Source organism: Callorhinchus milii, unplaced genomic scaffold, assembly GCF_018977255.1.
Source record: "Callorhinchus milii isolate IMCB2004 unplaced genomic scaffold, IMCB_Cmil_1.0 Scaffold5, whole genome shotgun sequence".
Classification (NCBI taxonomy): domain Eukaryota; kingdom Metazoa; phylum Chordata; class Chondrichthyes; order Chimaeriformes; family Callorhinchidae; genus Callorhinchus; species Callorhinchus milii.
In genome coordinates, this window is record NW_024704746.1 from 34,317,053 (window position 1) to 34,337,329 (window position 20,277).

The 20,277-nt window shown below is 40.7% G+C and overlaps 1 protein-coding gene across 1 annotated transcript in view; it reads left to right on the forward strand.

Annotated features, from left to right (window-relative positions):
• The first annotated feature begins 2,860 nt into the window (after nucleotides 1–2,860).
• Nucleotides 2,861–20,277, forward strand: part of ppm1h (protein phosphatase, Mg2+/Mn2+ dependent, 1H) — a 69,621-nt gene continuing 52,204 nt past the window's right edge. Inside the window, exon 1 of the mRNA XM_007895272.2 lies at nucleotides 2,861–3,168. Coding sequence (XP_007893463.2) covers nucleotides 2,933–3,168 — 236 coding nt within the window. The 5' untranslated portion in view covers nucleotides 2,861–2,932. The remainder of the gene's footprint in view (nucleotides 3,169–20,277) is intronic.

Below are 20,277 nucleotides of genomic sequence, written 5' to 3' on the forward strand. Positions count from 1 at the left end.
AGTTTTTTGAGGTCAGTATCATTAAAAAAAATGTTTTTGAACAGTTGTTACATTAACAATTCACCAGTCATTTGTCACTTTTTTGTATATTTCTTCTAGGTTTGAAGGTTGTGAGTTCGAAACTCCACAGCATAATTTCTTATTATAATCTGGTGTTGAGGGAGTGCTATAGGAAAATACCGTCTGAAGTCTCCCTTTTCACTACAGACAACATTAATCACAAAAAAGTTGTTCAACACTAAATTCCAGGATATTTAAAAAAATTCTGAATATGTTACAAATTCCAAGATATGTCAAAAACCCTGCGATATTATTTTGAAGTCGCACAGGAAGTTCTCCTGGTGTACTTGGCAATATTCCTTCCTCACTTAAAACTGGTTAAATAAATTATGGAGTGAAATTATGATTTCAATGTGAAAATTATCATTATATTATCGCCAGCGATAATTTTCACAATATTAGAATTTTCATTCCTATCAATGTCTGAGTCAGTCAATAACCCGAGAATTTGTATAACCTGTACAAAATTACGCTCCATAATTATTAGCGACATATTTTGAGCTGACATGAAGAAAAGTATAGTTTCCTCTGGGTTCACAACATGTTCACAAAATACAGTAGTATTGTTAACGTTTACAGTTGCTGTTTGGGGAATGTTGCTAGCGCACATTGGATACTGCATTTACCAAACAACAACAATCTTCAACACTTCAAAATTCATTGTGTGATACTGTATCGAATGTAAGTTTTACTCAGAAACATTGCTCATGTAAACCCTTACTACAGTACCTATTTCCAAATTGGATAAACATTTCCAACTGGAAAATTTTCTCCACGAAGACTTGGGTGTAAGATTATCTCCTTGGAGATTGAAACTATCACTGATATCTTCAGTATAACTGGTGCTAAATCCACCCTGTGAAATTAACCAATACGTTGCTTCCTGTGAAAACTGCAGTGTTGTACAAACCGTATCCCATTGACTAAATAGTCATTGGAAAAAAACAGAAGTTTGTGTAACATTTCACACCAGGGCCTTTCTGTGCTTTATATCAATCCTGCTATCACATTGGCCAGGTTAGCTATTGACTTGTCTCATGGTGCAGTTTCAGAATGACTGCACACAGTAATGAATCGCTTTAGGAAGGAAATCTTGTGGGTTAATCTCTGAAGGGCTTTCCCCTGCCCCCATGGGATTTATTTTCTGTTTTTTTGAGGTTGTTGTTTCCTATTACATTTCTCTTTTGGTCAGTGATCAAACTCTTGGTTTCTGTTAAAAAAAAACAGCCATAATTGATACTGAATGCAAGAGGGTGTTAAGGAGGAGGTTAATGATAGGTTAGTGGTTCAATGTCACCCCCAAACTGATAAATTGAGCTGTGGTTGCAATCGAGTATCGTTAATCGCCATCTCCAGCCCAGAGATAGCGGCCAGTTGAGCTCTTAACTGCATCTGTACCACAGGTAAAAAGAGAGGAGTGATCAGGCTTTTCTCACCCATCACAGATCAGCAAAGAGAATCTCTAGCCTCAAGAATAAAGTGGTCAGTGACCCATTTGAAATTGACAATTCAATCATGGATCGTACGAGTGAATTTCAGCGGAAATACTGTACCTAAACATGGAATTTGGTTAAATGTCAGGGTTCAGGAATGTGATTCTGTAGTCTATGAGGATTTGTTTTTCTTGGTCAGCCGGGTGTCTGTCACAAATGCGGAAACCCATGACCGTGCTTAAGACAAACCGAGCTGAGAATTCCACGTATCCCAACTACACATGGAAATCCCAGAGATAGATTGCTGGAATTCCATGGACTCTCTCCCTCTCTCCCTGGAGGGACACATCCTGCTCACCTAATTCCGAAAAGTGTGAGGCGCAGGTTGGCAAGAGCCGAGGCTTGGGGACCGTCCCCAGAGTGCGTGTGTGGGTAGGTGCAAATACTGTAGTTAAACATGGATTTGGGTTGAATGTCAGAGTGATGTGAATCTGCAAGTGAATCTATGAGGATGTGAAATCGCATGAGTTGTGCACGGAGACAGTGGCAGATTGAGGACACCCAGAGAGTCACTTGCAAAATACGTGGCTGACATAAGCAGGAAGTTTTGAAGGGAGAACGAGAAAGTACTGTACGTCAAAGTCAACAGGGCTTTGGGGTGGAGTGGGGGGATTTAATCATCTGATTCTTGTGGAAACGTAGTCATCTTTCACTGACCGCCGAAGGTGTTCGGGAGACCTGGATTGATCAGGAACCAGACAGACAAGGATTAAGTGAGGGTTGTTGACAAGTGCAGTGACCTCTGTGTGTGAGAGGGAGGGAGGGAGGGAGAGAGAGAGGGAGAGAGAGAGAGAGGGTAATCCTGGTGTTGTGCAGATGGCTCTGGAAGAGGACCATCCTCTCTGGGCTGTCACTGCTGAGGGGATGGTCTCTGACAGTCTGCAGTCAAGCTGAGGGGGTGATTTTTTTTGTGTGTTTCTTTTTTTGCCCTTTGCTTTTCGGTCTCCTGGAGGAGGAGAGAGGAGTGAGTGTGTGAGTGAGTGAGTGAGTGAGTGCTCCTCCAGCCCCTCACCAAAGACCCCCCCCCACCCCCCCACCCCCCCCCCACCCCCCCCCCACGGCCTCCCTCCCCGTCACATGACTCCCATCATCATGGCTTTATTTCCGCGTTCACAAACCCAACCATTCTGACCCTATCCACCGGGGTTTGTTGTGGTGCGAGATACCCTCATCCTCCATCATCTCCTCCATCTCTCCATCTCCCTCCACCTCCCTCCCTCCCTCCCTCTCCCCCTCCCTCCCTCCCTCTCCACCTCCACCTCCCTCCCTCCCTCTCAGTGCGAGTGCCCCCTCCCGCCTGCGAGACGGAGAGGCGCAGAGGGAGAGGCGGAGGCGGAGGCAGAGGCTCCGGGGAGGGGAAGCCACCGCCGGGGAGGAACATGCTGACGCGGGTGAAGTCCGCGGTGGCCAATTTCATGGGCGGCATCATGTCCGGCGGCGGCTCCGGGGCCGATCAGCTCAACGGGACCGACCTGCCCCCGAGGTTCCCCTACGCCAGGCCGGACTTCCTGGGGCTGTCGCAGGACGAGGTCGAGTGCTCCGCCGACCACATCGCCCGACCCATCCTCATCCTGAAGGAGAGCCGGAGTCTGCCCTGGGCCACCGGCTATGCGGAGTGAGTACCCCCTCCCCACCCCCACACACACACACACACACACACACTGTGACCGTACCCCCCCCACACACACACACCCACACACACACACTGTGACCGTACCCCCCACCACACACACACACTGTGACCGTACCCCCCCCACACACACACACACACTGTGACCGTACCCCCCACCCACCCTCAACAACAACAACCACCACCTGGGGTGGGAGGGTGGGTGGGGGTTGATTCCCACCCTTCAATTGTTAGGGGTTTGGGTTTTATATTTGCAAACTGTAACCCCCTAACACAACACCCCCCCCCCCACTCCCTCCCAACTCCCCTCCACCCCCCCCACTGCACTCCTCCATCACCCCCTTCCCCTCCACACCACTGCACTCCTCCATCACCCCCTTCCCCTCCACACCACTGCACTCCTCCATCACCCCCTTCCCCTCCACCCCACTGCACTCCTCCATCACCCCCTTCCCCTCCACCCCCCCCCACACATACACACACGAAATAATAATGCAGATCAACTGTGGGTCATGTATCTCCTATCTCCCACCCAGTGCTGGTGATGGTGATGGATGGTTTAATTCCAACTGCTGTGTTACAGTGCAATGGTGAACGCAGCTGGAATTGCAATCTAACGTGTCATTCCTGTTGCCTGGTCTTCCTCCAGACTTTTGCACATTTTTGCACTGTTTTGTGTTTTTTGGGCAGTTTGCAACTCGTATATTGCTTTCCAATGACACTGCTAATTATTTCCAATTGCTAACGTTTATTTGGGTACAGAGAGTGGGATTGGGATTGGGCTGATGGGGATGTGGGATATAAAAGGTGACGTTGCATTTTATCACGTTAGGTCCTGCTGCCTTTTTCTCATGGTGAGACCAGATGAAGGGATAATTAAACACAGTTCGACACTGATGAAGAAGTTTCATTCTGTTGGAAAATGTTTTTTTCCAAATATTTTATTCGAGGAAGATAAAATGACTCTGGAGTTGGTGGTGTGATGCAATGTAATTTGAAATGTCGAGTTCACACCCGCAGTTACCATACCATAAATTAAGAATTAATGGTAAGGTAGTTTGTCTGTTTGAAACTCTTATGCCCATCGTGATGATAAACACTGCAGTAAGGTTTGCAAGAGACTGTAACAAGGTCCCTTTAAGGGATCTATGTAGGTAGAATGGACAGGTGTAGAAGGGCACATGGCAATAGTTTTACATGTTCACTGCTATGATTGTATACTTGGAGCACAGATACTATTTCCCCTGCACTGCCAGCATTATATACTTATTTCGAGCGTAGATATTATTCCCCCTGCAGGAGCTGATGACACATAATTGGCATCTAATTGTGCTTATTACATATAATGAATGGAATACTTAGACTTAAATAGTCATGTTACCCAAAAATAAATTTCCCTCCAGCATTTGAACATTAGTCCATGTACCATAAAGCCCTTCCAATATATTGATATTTTTAATTCTGAATTAAATTATAATAATAATATCCTTAAATTCGATATAGTGCCAAATTACGGCATTGAGATGTTTGCAAAGCATTCACAGGATATGTTGTAAAGTGCTGTGACTGTGTGGATCTTGTGGGGGAATGTGATGGCCAATTTTGCACCCAGATTGACCAATTATATTTGTTGCCCTGGGTACGAGGAGAAATGCCCTTCTCTTTATGAAGGGAGTCAATGGTAGTTAGTGGGTGCAGTGATTTGGTGTTTAGGTGTATTGTGCCCTGGACTTACTTTGTGCTTGTAATTACCCAACTCAATTACCCCGAGTTTCTGTATTTTTGAGGGAGATGGCTAATGGAGGGAACCACATGAATGAAGGGAACTTGGGCCTTACTACAGAGGCTTGGGAGCAGGTTGTCTGACCGCTACATCAATGGAAGAATAGTATGTGTTTGGTGGAGGTAGGATTACTCACGCGCAAAACTAAATAGAGATGGAGTAAAATACGAATGTTGAAAAAAATCTAACTCTAGTACAGGTAGAATACTTCATTAAAAAATGCTTGAAAAGTTCACCTGGATTATCTACAGTGAAGCTAATTGAGGAACATGTCAGAGAGAAAGAGAGAGTGAAATGGCCAATATTGCACAGAAATCATCAATAAGATTGATTCAAAATCCACTGAATTGACCCAACCATCCACGTGTTCGGATAAGGGACACTACAGCTTTAAACGCTTTCATTATCAATCCACCCGAACTGAATGATGCCACTGATAACGTCACAGAAATCCCTGATGTTCTTTGAGGTAAGTGGGTTCTACAAAGATCCTACAGTTTTAGTGATCAAATTAGTGCACAGAAACGCAGTTTCCTGAGAGCTTCTCATTGTTTATTCTTGATGGATCAGCTTGAGAATAGTGCTGATAGTTGTTGGATATGGAACTAGTTCATTAGTCATGCTGCCGCATGATGCACTTCAAGGTTAGGCTTACCAATATCAGCTCCTCAGCAGCAAAGGAACCTTTTATGTCTGCAGTTCCTTTAATGAAATGTTGAAGTAATCACATAAGTGTCCAGTTTAATAACTAACATCAATCATCAGTGCAATAATCAGAACTACTGTAAATAAAATCAGCTTAACTGAATTACTGTTGTTAAATTGGATAGCTGCACCCTCTTTAAGTGTAGCCTTGTAAATTGGCTTCTGCGTTTTGCCCACAAAATATACAGTTGATTCACTTTACAGTATATCCTGTGAAGCGCTTTGAGATGTCTCGAGGACGTGATAAGGTGCTATATCAATTGCAAGGATTATTATTATTATTATTGACATGGAAGTACAGTGTGAAATGAAGATTGTTTTCTCATGTTCTGTTAGGCATCTGAATGTATTTCATGGAATAAACTATCATAATGAAAAAGCACAATACCCTGCATATAATGCCACTTCTCATCACGAGAGAAGTGAAGGCTTTGTAATTTCTACAGAACAGCTTTTCCAGACAATCACACAAGTGGTTACAGAAATAGATGAAACCCAATTGAAGACACCACATTTCTAGTCTGACTAGGTAGTAATTCAAAACTATAGTATAGAGAAGTAATTTAAGATGTAATTAGAAAATATTGAAGATTCGATGGCACAGACACAATGGCCTCAACGGCCTCCTTCTGTGCTGAAAATTTCTATGTTCCCCCCTAAAAAAAAAATTCATGTTATTTTAAGATATGCCACTTTTGTCCTCATTCCTCAATAATAATAGCTACTAATTTCTGCAGTTCTGGTCCTCTTTTCAAATAATGCATTGTACTATGTTAATGTTAAGATGCACACAAGATAATTCTGCGTAAGTGTAAAGTTGTATTATCCCCTTCTTTTCTCAGGTAATTAATTTGTAAATTTTATCAGTGCAAAATGTTTCTACTTATTGGTGAAAATGAGGGGGCGTAAATATATCTTAAATGCAGCAAGGTGCAGATCTAAAAGAAAGTCTAGGAGGAACTCCTTTATGCAACGGGTGATGGGAATGTGAACGCGCTGCGGGAAACTGTGGCTGAAGCAGAAAACATCCTTATACTTAAGAGAAAACATGAGGGAGAAGGGAATAGAGGCTGTGGGAGGTGGAATAAAGATGGATGGAGGCTCATGGTGATTATAAACACAAGCACTGACTAGTTGGGCTGCATGACCTGTTTCTATGCTATAATGTTCCATGTAAAAATGAAGGAACAGATGATAATAATAATAATAATAATAATAATCCTTGCATTTGATATAGCGCTTTTCACGTTGGGAGGACGTCCCAAAGCGCTTCACAGAACACACTGTAAAGTGAATTGACTGTATATTTGTGGGCGAACGCGGCAGCCAATTGCGCACAGCAATGTCCCACAAACAGTCGTAGATTGAAAATGACCAATTTATTATTGTTTTGGGTTTTTGGAGGGATTATTATTAGGCTCTGTGTGGAGTAAGGAAACTTGCCCAAGGTTTCACCCTCTGCCTGGAATTGAACTCAGGTCTCTCACTTGCAAAGTGAGTGCTCTAACCACTGAGCTACAGGACTCCACAAATGATGAAGTCTACACCTGGATACAGAATCAGAACAAGGATCTTCAAGGAAGAAACATTAATAAAATGTAACTTATAACATGCATTCACATTAGTTCATGTTTTCTTTCTGTGGAATGGTAGTACTGTACTTTCAGAATGTGTTTCTTGTGTTGCAACATTATCAGTGGCCTGAGATACTGATCTGCATAGGGACTTTGGTGATACTGTTTATACATCAATGTATACTTTGCAAGAACGCACAAGCTTTGAGAAAGATCAACATTTTGACATGTGCAATTGGGCAGTACAGCAATTTGGCAACATTCGTTGTTTAAACATTTTAAAGAGATACGTTACAAATGTCTCCTGTGCAAGTAGAGGCTGCTGATTGAAATGTTCATCACCAAGGACTTACATTAATAAGAGATAGCGGAAAGACTACATTTTTTATTTATGAAGTATTATGCGCAATCTGGTTCCAAGTAAGGGTGAAACTTATTTTTGTTTCAGTATAGTTGGCCGACAGAAAGTTCAAGCAAGAGGATTCTGCTGCTCTTTTCCTCTCGTCATGATGTCCAATATCCCTGATTGTTGTTTTATTTTATTAACTACTGTTTTGGTTTCAATTGAATACCGAAGAAGAGTAAATGATGCTCTGAAATTGTAGTTAAAATCCAAATCAAGACATTACTAAATAAAAATAGTTATGAATGGATGATGCCCTCACAGATTTTCATGAACTAGAACTAAAAATAAATGAACTAAACTGTGCTATGGAACACCTGGTTCCAACCTGTTTTGTCTATGGGAATGCCTTAGATTCATTTATTCATACATCACTGGGGACTCAACCCCAGAACAATTTAGTTATGCAATACACCAATATACAGTTCAGTGTTCTGGAGTTGCAATCCTGCACACAATAAGACGTTTCTCATAATTACTGTGCCTTTCAATTATAACTCCACTGTATCCAACTTGGAGCTTGGCTAATAGCTCCCAGACAAACTAAATTTCTGAGCAAGCATAGTACTGTCACACATTGTGCATGTCTGCTTAAGGCATGCGCATGGAGTAAGTGCTTAAGTTAATGAGTTAAGGGATTTCAGGTACACCACAGTATTGAATGGCTGATTCACAAAGGACTCAAGCTAAATTACAATGTTTGCCATAAGACTATTAGGCGCCATAACTCCTCTAGTGATTAAACATAAAGACATAATATGTGTTACAGTTGAATGGACACACAATAAATCATTATGGAGATACAAGGCTTTCTACTGTATGTAGAATGCAATTGGTTAGGGTTGAGTTACGCAGGTCAAAATGTTAGATTAATATTCTACAAGTTTGTTCAATAACCAATTTCTCTTCTTTGAAGGTTTTCGTCCATTATCTAGATCAGTTGAGAATAAATAATTTCTGGAGAGTCTACGACAGTGCAAATTAAACGTGATCTATTGAGAAAGTAGGCTTCATCCTTTCACTCTGTATTTTCTATTGTTAATGACTCACAAATGGTTGGTACTTTATAGAACATTTTGTGGTTGTCAGTCTTATGAGTTTTCCTTTTACGTTTTTTTATTTTGCACTCAGCTCAATTTCCTCCAGTATCAATCGTCTGAGGCATTTTCATTAAGAAATGATCTGCTGATTGTTTAAATTCATCAGGCAGAAGATGGCAAGAGCAATAGATTAGAATCCATGGAAGCAGATCCAGAGCATATTGCTCTTTATCAGATTCAAGCCAGGGTATTTCTTGTGTTCTGATGTGTGTCTATCACTGTTCATATCACCTCTGTTGCCATTGAATATTAACGAAAATAGAACCACAATAAAGAGAAAAGGAGCCATGTAAGTTAGACTGAAAAGGAATAGAAGCAAGACCAAAAGATGAGGTACACTAACAAAATGAAGACTCAGGTAATAATATTAATAATTTTCCTTGCATTTGATATAGCGCCTTATGACATCATCGAGATATCTTGAAGTGCTTCACAGGATTTTGTTGCACTAGTAGCCATGAAGTAAACAATCCATTCTATGAAGTAGAAGAAACAAATGCTCTTGTGTTTAGCAATTTAGTAGGTAAAAAGAAGTAATTTGAGAACAAATACAAAGCCTTGCTGCTGTATTGATGTAAATGAACTTGTACTGAAGAAGCTTATTCTAACACGGATCAAGGTTTTTCTCTTGCTGTGTTTCATGTTATCAGAGTTGCGTGATTATGCAGCAGCCTTCGGTAGAAACCATGGTATTCCTCAAGATCAGTTAAGAAAAGAACTCATACCACTTTTGGCCTAATCACGTGTACTCAGCTGGGAGCTGACCATCTGTCACTCTCTGCTGTGACATGGTCACTGACTAAAATAATCTATGTAGAGTACTTTGAAATCCGTACCACTAACGTGTTTGAATATGAGGTAACACCAACATTTAACTCTTGCTGCCTTGGAATACATGTCAAGACTGTCAATGTTTATCTTACTCCTTTCAGTTTTGTTCCAGTTATTTGGACGCCAGTAAAACCATCAATTCTCAAGAGGTTGTGAGTTTTGGGGTAAATGGATGGGGTGGGGGGGGGGGGGCGGGTAGAGAAATAGAATGGTAGAAAATGCGTCTGTTTTGGTAAAGTCAATAAATAGCCATGTGTTGTAATCGAGATAACTGCAAATAGTTGTGCAAGGGCTTGGTTGAGGAACTGACAAAAGTAGATGAGTCCTACCACAGAAATGTCAGCAGATTAAAACCTGGTTGACTTTTGGATCTAAATACAGTGATTTCTGATATTCAATAGAAAATTACTCAAAATTTCAGAACCTGGTCACTGTCTTTACATCTCTCTGGAACATAACCACAAAATGTCCTTCCCCTTGTGTCACTGCTGTTCAGAAATGTCTTAAACATTGTAGCTTTCCATAGGCCTGTATGGCTGCTTGAATTGTATTACTTTTCTGAAATAATGTAAGGTGACAGAACTATACCTCGTACTTACATATAAAGTGAAAAAGTAGAACCAAGCTGTGCTCTTAATAACACAGATAAGATAGCAGTGCAAATGCCTGACTGAGAAACTAAAGAAGCTATATCATGATTCTGACATACATGAGCAGCTGAGTATAAGTTTAAAAATCCTGTTAATGGCAACTGAACTTTTAGCTTGTCCATCGTGTAAAGCACTAAGGTAGGCCTGTCCTTGTGAAAGGAAAGGTGAACAATTTTAATAAAGTGACACTTGATAATATTTTTCCCGATTTGACGTTTGCTAGTTGCCAAGTTGCCACAGTGAGCCAAAGGTAGTTTTCCATCAATGCCAGAATTAACAAAATGCAATACTTTGACTTTCCAATTTGGATAACCTGTAATCAATGCTGTGAGCTACAGTGCTGCCTGGTTCCAATTGTTGCATCATTGGTTATGGAAATGAGAATTATTGGGCTATTTTCCAAATGTTTTGCAGAAAAACACTTTCTGCAGATCGCTTGCAATTTCAATTGAAAATAAATCTGTCCAAAATATTTGTCCAGTAGATTTGAAAATTCCACTACCAGTAAATTTTTTAAAAAAACATCCAATTGGTGTTCAGTTCAACTTATTCCAAATCATTGTGATTGGCTTTACTGCCCTATATCTTATGTTTTGCCTCTGTTCCCGGTATCGCTGTTGCAAGCTAAACTAGTTCCCACACATCTCACCACTGCTTCCCCTGCGGTGTGCTGACTTATATTTGGCACGGGGAGGTTGGGGTTGTTTCCAGCTCTTGCAATGGGATGAAATTAAAGTAATAAAATAATTCAAATGGTATGATAATATGAATCCTAATCTACAGAAATAAATATCTTAAAGCAAAATGTTGACAATTCACAGTTGTTGTTTACTTTATCATCTACGTTTTCCTCTCTGTTCTCTTTTCTTTAACATTCTTTATGTGCCCTGATTTTGCTAACTAATATTTGTCTTTCTACCAATTCTATTACTTTTCTAATTTACAAATTAAGTTTTTCACTTGCCATCTTTCACTGAAGCCTGGTAAGAAGACTGCTAGAAGGTCGTTGGCAGCTTGAGGGGATATAATAATGCAGGGTGGAATAAGGAAACTGCCCCTAGCAATACAATCATAGAATTATACAGCACAGAAGAAGGCCATTCGGCCCATCGTGTCCGTGCCGGCTCTCTGCTGTCCAAATTAATCCCACTCCCCTGTTCTCTCCCCATAGTCCTGCAAATTTGTCCTCCCAAATATCTGTCTAATAGTACTGAAAGTCTTGGAGATAAGCTCATTGATCTATGCAAGTGACTATTTCATCCATTTCTCCCCCCTTCCCCCTCCACTCTGGTAAACCATCCATTGTGCAACCCTAAGGTCTTGAGAGCAACATGTTTTTAAACAGCAAACTATTTTGCTGTTCTCGTGAAAGTTAAACAATTAATTCAAGCTGCAGAAAGGTGTGAAGTTAACATTGTAGTATACAAGTTACCCTACAATCTGAAGGAATTATATTAATAATCTTCAGACCATTGCCAACCCAGAACATTGCCAGCAGTAAAAAGAGGGCAGCAGTGAAATCAAGAGTGCATTTCCAAAACCAATGATAATAATAATCCTTGCATTTGATATAGCGCCTTATCACGTCTTTGAGACATTTCAAAGCGGAATATACTGTTAAGTAACTTGACTGTATATTTTGTGGGCGAAATGCAGCAGCCAATTGCACACCAGTGTCCCACAAACAATCGTGGATTGAGTGACTAAATTGTTAATTTTATTTATTTTTAAAGGGAACAAGGATAGCCCATATTGTGGAAAACCACTGATTCGTTCTGTGAATTTGATGCTATGCTTTACATAAATACATTAAAAAAAGTTTATAGCATATCCTGTGAAGCACTTTGCGACGTGACAGACAAGTGGAGTCCTGTAGCTTAGTGGTTAGAGCGCTCGCTCTTGTATACTACAATGTTAACTTCTCACTTTTTGCAGCTTGAACTAATTGTTTAACTTTCACGAGAACAGCAAAATATTACCCCTGGAAAAGCAATCCACCAATGACCAACAACCAGGTTCCTAATTACTGCGAGGTAAACAGAGGCATGTAGAGTAAGGAAACTCGCCTAACGTTTCGCCCTGCCCATGAATCGAACCCAAGTCCTCTCGCTTGCGAGGCGAGCGCTCTAACCACTAAGCTACAGGGCTCCACACGTCTGTCACGTCTCAAAGTGCTTCACAGGGTATGCTATAAACTTTTTAAAATGTATTTATGTAAAGCATTGCATCAAATTCACAGAACGAATCAGTGGTTTTCCACAATATGGGCTATCCTTGTTCCGCTATTACTTTTACACTGCAGCCCACAGTTGGGAACAACTGGTTCTTCAAAACCAAATGTATGGGAATATTGGTTTCAGTTGTAAACGTACCTGGGAACCTGGCAGGTTCACACTCAGTTTGCTCCTGAATTTTAACTTGAATTGCATTTTTTCAAAGCAATCAAAAATTTCATCAATAATGGTTCACAATCATTTGAGGCAAAGTGATTTTATCTTATGGTAAGAAGATATTTTTCAACAAGTGCTAGTATCTATCAGGAAGCAAACAACTATATTTTGATTACAGTGGGCCAAAACTATTGTCTTTAGGAGTCATATAGAAAGTATCTGTAGTACAACAAGCCTTGTGGTTATAGTTTCTCTTTGAGAACTGTAAATAATACAAATTACATAAGGGATGAGCTATTCCATTCCATACTCGTTCCTGGTAGCATCCTAGTAAATCTCCTTTGCACCCTCTTCAATGCCTTGATATCCTTCCTAAAGTGTGGTGCCCAGAACTGAACACAGTCTCCAGCTGAGGCCTAACCAGTGTTTTATAAAGGTTCATCATAACTTCCTGACTTTTGTATTCTATGCCTCTATTTATATTTATGAAACCTAGAATCCCGAATCTTTTTTTTAACAGCTTTATCTACCTGTCCTGCCACCTTCAAAGATATACTTATATGAACCCCAGACCTCTCTGTTCCTTCATCCCCTTTAAGATTGTATGATCTAGCTTATTTTGCCTCTCCTCATTCTTCCTCCCAAAATGCCTCACCTCGCATTTCTCCACATTAAACTTCATCTGCCACGTATCTGCCCATTTTACCAGTATGTCTATGTCCATTTGAAATCTGGTACTATCCTCCTCACTGTATACTACTTTTTCTAGCTTGGTATCATCTGCAAACTTGGAAATTGTATACACCCCATACCCAAGTCCAGGTAATTTATATAGATCAAAAACAGTAGTGGTCCCAATACTGACCCCTGAGGACACCACTGCACACTTCCCTACAAGCATAAAAACAACCGTTCACCACTCTCTGCTTTCCGTCTCTCAACTAGTTCTGTATCCATGCTGCCACTGTCCCTTTAATACCATGGGCTTCTATTTTGCTTACAAGTCTCTTGTGTGGCACTTTATCTAATGTCTTTTGAAAATCCATATAAACTACATCAACTGCCCTACCTTCATCCACCCTCTCAGTTACTTCATCAAAAAACTCTTATCAGGTTTGTTAGACATGATTTGCCGTGTTGGCTGTCCTTCATTAACCCAAATTTTTTTAACTGAAAATTAATTTTGTCCTGGATTATAGGCTCTAGAAGATTCCCCACTACTGACGTTAGGCTGGCTGGCCTGTAGTTTCCGGGTTTATCTTTCTGCCCCTTTTTGTACAGGGGAGTAAAATTTGCGACCCTCCAGTCCTCTGGCACCACTCCGGTGTCCAAGGAGGATTGTAAGATTGTGGCCAGAGCCTCTGTTTTTTTTCCACCCTTACTTCCCTCAGTAACCTAGGATGCATCCCGTCCGGACTGGTTGATTTATCTACCTTGAGCACTGACAACCTTTTTAGTACTTCTCTCGGTTTATTCTTATCCAATTTCTCTACCCAATCCTCCGATACTGTGACATTGACTGTATCGTCTTTTGTGAAGACAGATGCAAAGTACTCATTCAGTACGTCAGCCATGCCTCTGCCTCCACACGAAGATTTCCTCTTTGGTCCCTAATTTGACCTACCCTACCTTTGACTAACCTTTTATTCTTTATATGCTTATAAAATGTAATATATGTGCTGTGGTATGAGGTGAGATCAAGAACTCATTTAAGAAAAACTCATTAAAAAAAGGCATCAAATGCAAGTACTTATAAATAAATATTTTACTGGCATAAATACAGTTCCTGTAATCTCTTGACAAGATTGAGCTCCAACTTTCAATGCTGTGTTACCCTCCTCTGCTTTCTGCATTTCTATCAGTCCTTGGCTGTACCTTTAGGCAAATGGAGTCCCTAGCGTAATAATCCATGTGTGATTGCATCTTTCATTATTTGCCAATTTGAGGTTTTTACTGTAATTATTACATAAAATCTGCCTTATTGATGCAATGCATTACATTAGTGGAAGTCATTCATAATGCTGCCTCGTTCTGAATAATTGAAAGTACAGCATTCAGCACCAGACATGTCCTATCTATTGCTGAAGGGTGAATGAGCAGTGGCATATGTTTAAACCTAGTAGATCCTTGTGGATATTCATGTATTATTTGACCTCTTCAGCTATTCAAATTCAGCCTCCAGCAATGGCTGACTGTAAATATATTGAAAAACATTTGCTATTGTACTTTAATTTCAAGCAGATTGGTCACATGGTGTATCAGATCCCCACTAGATGATGCTGAGGTGTCTGTGCATTGATTGCAAAGCTGGTGCATTAAACTGCTTTAGCACAGGGTAGTGGCATGCAGGTAGATCTCCTGATATGCCACAGGAACCTTCCTGATCTTGGATACACACCATGCAGGGTCTGCTGACTAGAAGCTCTGCAACATGTGCAGATACTGTCTAATTGCCAAATGTCTGACTTATTTTGAAACCTATAATGATACCTTGGAGTTGCAAGGCTGTGGCCTCCAGGAGTCAAGAGGTTCAGACACTGTTGTAAAACATGAAAGCAAATCTTAATTGGTCTATTAACAACATCCCAACCCTGAGACTTGACAGGATCACTGGTTATGTCTAATGTTTTGAAAACTAATGTTTTTGAAAACCATTACAATTCTAATCCTGTTGCTATCTTTAAGAGAATTTCTGTGCTGTGTCAAATTGTGTTTCATTGCAATGCAGTTATTGGCTCATGCAGGTGGATGGTGGATATGAGTCTTTCTGCAGACTCTTCATTGTTAACTTCCACACAGTCAAATCACCAATGCAGAGATAAATAAATCTCTTTCCGTAGAGAACTGGGTGATTTAGAAATTTCTGTTCCTTCACCTCTGAGACCTCGGGTTGAATCTAGCAAAGGCCGATTTGGTGAAGTGTCCATCCTCCAGTTGCGGCCTGTGATTAGTATGAATGAATTGTCAAAGACAGTTGCTTTTGGAGGTAAATTGACCTCACACTCAGAGAACTATATCAGATGATATATGAGGCTAGTGTGGAAAATGAAACAAGGCTCCAAACAGCTGATATTCCAGCTTATTGCTGGGCAATGTAGAGACAGATTTATGGTCAGATTGCGTTGAGTGGCAAATGCTGACACTGGTTTAAAAAATCTGTTCTATTTCCCAATAATTTAATGAATAGACTTCCTTGTTCTGCTTCCTGATGCCTTCATGCCTTTCTTGTATGAGTTGATCTACCAGAAGTGTACATTTGACTATTTTCAAAAGACTCCACAAACACATCCTAATGGTCAGATCAAAAGTTGTGGGCTGGAGGAGGCTAGAAAGGGGGGGTGGGGCAGGGTGGAAGCAGTTTCCTTGATCATTTTCTGAGAAATGTTTTCTTTACAATTCAATTTTTAAAAAAAGCAAAATAAAACACAAAACATAGTAAAGTGAAGGGGGAACACACAGCATGCTACATAAAGTCAGAATGCTGACTCACTGAATGGCATATTAATACACATAGTTCTGAAGTTCTGCACAAGCTACCAACCTTGCTGTAAGCCAATCCATTATTTAACTGCAGATATCTTGCCTGCTCTATTCAAAGCCAACAGCTCTTTACTGATAACAGACTTCACCCTGCAACAGGACTCAACAATTGGATCAACAAACACCTACACCTACAGCATACCTTCAAACTCTGAAATTAAAGTCTGTGTACTTAAAAAAAAGTCATCTACAGTAAGTGCAGTTGTGTTGGTAGCTGGATGATTGATTCAGTGCAGTATTATTATACAACTTGGAGTGCTTTCAGAGATGCAATAATCCAAAGAGAGAGATGGGATTAATGGGATAGAAAGGAATCAATTTTTGCACAAGTTGGCTTCAATTCATTTTTTTTTAAAAATTCCAATTTTGTGCACCACTGCATTCTTAAACCAGAGGGAGCCCTGGACACAGAGAGAGAGAATATGTTATTTGTTACTTTGATGCGCACTGCACTGTCTCTGTGCTGTGGACTGGGTGAAAACTGGACTGAAGGGGTTTGTGGAGGGAGAACTGTGAGCGAAATTGATTTGCAATGATGCGTTCCAAAACTTTGGCCAGGAAGGGCATGTTTGAGATGGTCCTGAAGTTTGTGAGGGTTGGAGGGATCAAGGGTAAGTTTTTTAAGAAGTAGGTAGGAGCTGTGGTAGGAGGAGAGGATGGTGTGTTAGGCGACATGGTGGGGATGGCAGGGAGGAGGAGGCAGCCAGGCAGATATTATCTATCTTAATCCCCAGGACCTCTTCGCACTTGGCATAAGAAGTGAGGATCGAGGGTGCTCCAGAGGAGGCATGGAGGACGTGGTAGGTAGTGAAGAACAGGATTTAGGGCTTGTTTTTGGCCTGTGAGTAGAAAGTAGTTTGGGCTTGAGAGAGGGAGCGGCTGTAGGTGTGAAGATGCTCAAGCCACAGTTGGCGGTGAACCATGAGGCCGGTTTTGTGCGATCTGCACTCAAGTGATCGTGTTTGGAATTTGAGGGAGCGGAAAGGGCTGTTGTACCAGGGGGAGTGGGTTGGCTTGGAGACAGACCTGGTTTTCAGGGGGACAAGGGAATTGAAGGTTGAGCAGAGGTGATCGTTCAGTATGAATCACAAATATTATGATCCCGACTGATATGACTTATATGAGGTTTACTGTATACCATAGAGCCTGCCTGGCTATGATGTGATTTAGAGAGATTGTTTTTTTCAGCATATTTTGCTCTGTGTCCAACATCCTTCCTGATCATTCAATCTTTTTCATCTTTGGGGTGAAAAATGTGGTGATAATTATCACATCTCATGTGGCATGTTTCACCCCTTTTGTGAAAGGCATAAACTTCACCTGACATTGCGTGTGAAACATGAGGTTAAAGGGAACTGTATCTAACTGTGGGAGAAACACAGTCTAGGAAACGTGCTGTGTGTGCAATTTTCCCCTCATTCATCCCACGATTTTTTTCCTTCAGCAATAAAATCAATATCTACTTCCTGCTCATGATGCTTAAGAATATGTGGCAGTTCAAATCAGTATAATAACCCTTCAAATGACCTCATTCTGCTGCCAACAGAGATATGAGTGATGGGACACCTGGCAAACGCTAATTCCAAGTTGCCAAAGTTCCTTTTTGCAAGCAACTAATGGAAGGTGTGACATAGTTAATTTGTGATTTTTTTGTTGTGAGCACGTGTGACTTGTTCACTCTGCAGTTTTCTCTCCTCCTCTGCTGAAGACCCAGACTCGCATGGAGCTTAAATTTCACTTGTCCTGTTTCCCTTCCAGACCCTCACTCGAGTGACAGATCTTTTCATCTGAGCCTGGCAATCAATATTGTTAGACTGATCTTTTCATCTGAGTCTGGCTATGAATGTTGGTAGATTATTTGATAAACGGGAGGAGGGAGGTATTAAAGCCTAACCTGGTCCTATCTTCATTCTATGAGCAACTCACGTTCTCTGGAGTTGAGAAGGTCAAGCGATGGTGGAAGATCTCTTTGATGTCTTTAAAATAATAAAATAAATTGACAAGGATGATCATGAATGACCCTCCCTCTAGTTAGAGAAGTCAGACAATGGGATGCAATTATTATTAAAGTAACTTTTCTTAACTAACATGCCAGCTGCCCCAATGAAGAGTGTTTTGTGGGGACGTTGCACAAGGATAAGATTCGATACCCACAGCTCTGCATCGTGTTCCACCACTGACCAAGCACATTCCCTGCACGAGGGGTGCTATATAAATGCAAGTTGTTGTTGTTGATTGAGCAGTAATGCCTCTTCAGTTCAACAGCCTGCCAGTCATCATATTTCTAGGTGTATAAATTAATTTTACTTTGTTTTCAGGGCAACTCATGACAACAACAAATGCTGGTCCTGCCAGGCATTGTGGATAACATTTATTGCAATCACTAGTTGCCCTGAAAAGGTGGTGTTAGTGGTGGATCTTCTCTTTAATCCACTGTGGAGATGATGTTTCCGTGATGGAGTTGGATAGAGGTTTCCAGGACTTTGATCCAGTGATGATGAAAACACAGTAATATATGTCCAATGCAGAACATGTAAGGTACCAGAGGACAGCCATTGGCCATGGAATCAGACTCCAGCATGAATGCCTTTCGTGGGAAAGATGGAATGAATTGGAGCCCTGCATGATTGGTGCTGTGAATTTATAGACTGTTCACCTATGAAATAAAACATAGATTACTTCACTGCACAACGAGACATTGATTGACGCTATTAAACGACAGTAAATACTGTTCAGCTTGAGATTTTGCGGTCATCAACATCAGGATTTAGCAGAAGATATGACCACACAGTACAAATCATACTGTAAATCACATCACAGCTCACTGATGTTTGTGAATGAATTTTGTGCAACATTTTCTATTCGATAAAACCACAACATTGTTCAATAATGCACTAATACAAGTGAAAATGATTGCTGCTCTTCAGTGCAGTAATTTCGCTTGGCATAACAGTTTATAGTTCCTGCTGAAGGAGGCATATAAAATGCTCTTTACTGTAACTATTTGGTACACCTAGCTGAGGGAACATAGTGGTCAGAGAGCATTATTATAGGGCACTTGTTGCCTTCAGGTGGAAAAAAAAGATGCTAATGCTTCATTGTCAGTTTAATATTCCAAGTTATTCTCATTTCTCACCTTGAAAATGTGCTTGTTAGTGTATAATTTGCCATATTGCGAAACCAAATTTATGCTAACTGGAACTTGACACCACATTTCTAGTTTGAAAATGTTGTATTGCAAGTTTCATGGATTAGCAGATGTTTTCACAGCCGATAATTTCAAAGTGCCTATTCAAAGCCAATAAATACTGAAAGTCTAACCTACTATAAAGTGTATGCAACTTGATGTATTTAATGTGCTGATGTAATACTAGAGCCAACCCCTCTACCATTTCTATATCAAACTTGTTTTATCTAGCTTTATATATAATAATAATCCTTGCATTGAAACGTTTCAAAGTCCTTCACAGAATATACTGTAAAGTGAATTGACTGTATATTTTGTGGGCAAAACAAGACAGACAATTGCGCACAGCAGTGTCCCACAAAGAGTCGTGGATTGAGTGACCAAATTATTTATTTTTTGAAGGGAATATTACCCCCAGAAAGCAATCGACTAACAACCAGGTTCGTACTTACTGCTAGGTAAACAGAGGGATGTGGAGTAAGGAAACTTGCCTAATAAAATGTAATAGCTGAGTTGCTGAAATGAGACTACAGCACTCTTCTAGATTTCTCTTTACTGTGTAAGTATCTGCAAATATTTAACAGTGAATTTTGTAGGTGATGTTCTGTTTGTTAGGCACTGCAGAATATTGTTGAGAGAAGTTCAGTGTTTAATAATACAGAATCCATCATTCTGACTCACTGTTCACCATGGTGCTGGCTTGTTCATCCCTTTGTCAGGGAGTTGACAGATATATAGGGACTAATGAACAATGATCCAAATTGCTGGATAATATGAATGCAACATTTGACAGTTGCAGGTGCATTCAGAGAAGAGGGGTATCACGTATATATCACGTTGGTAGAACTTTTTCCTTTAAGCTGAAAGGTTTGGGTTCAGGCCCCACATAGGGACTTTGAACTCATAGTCAAGGCCAACATTCTAATGTAAT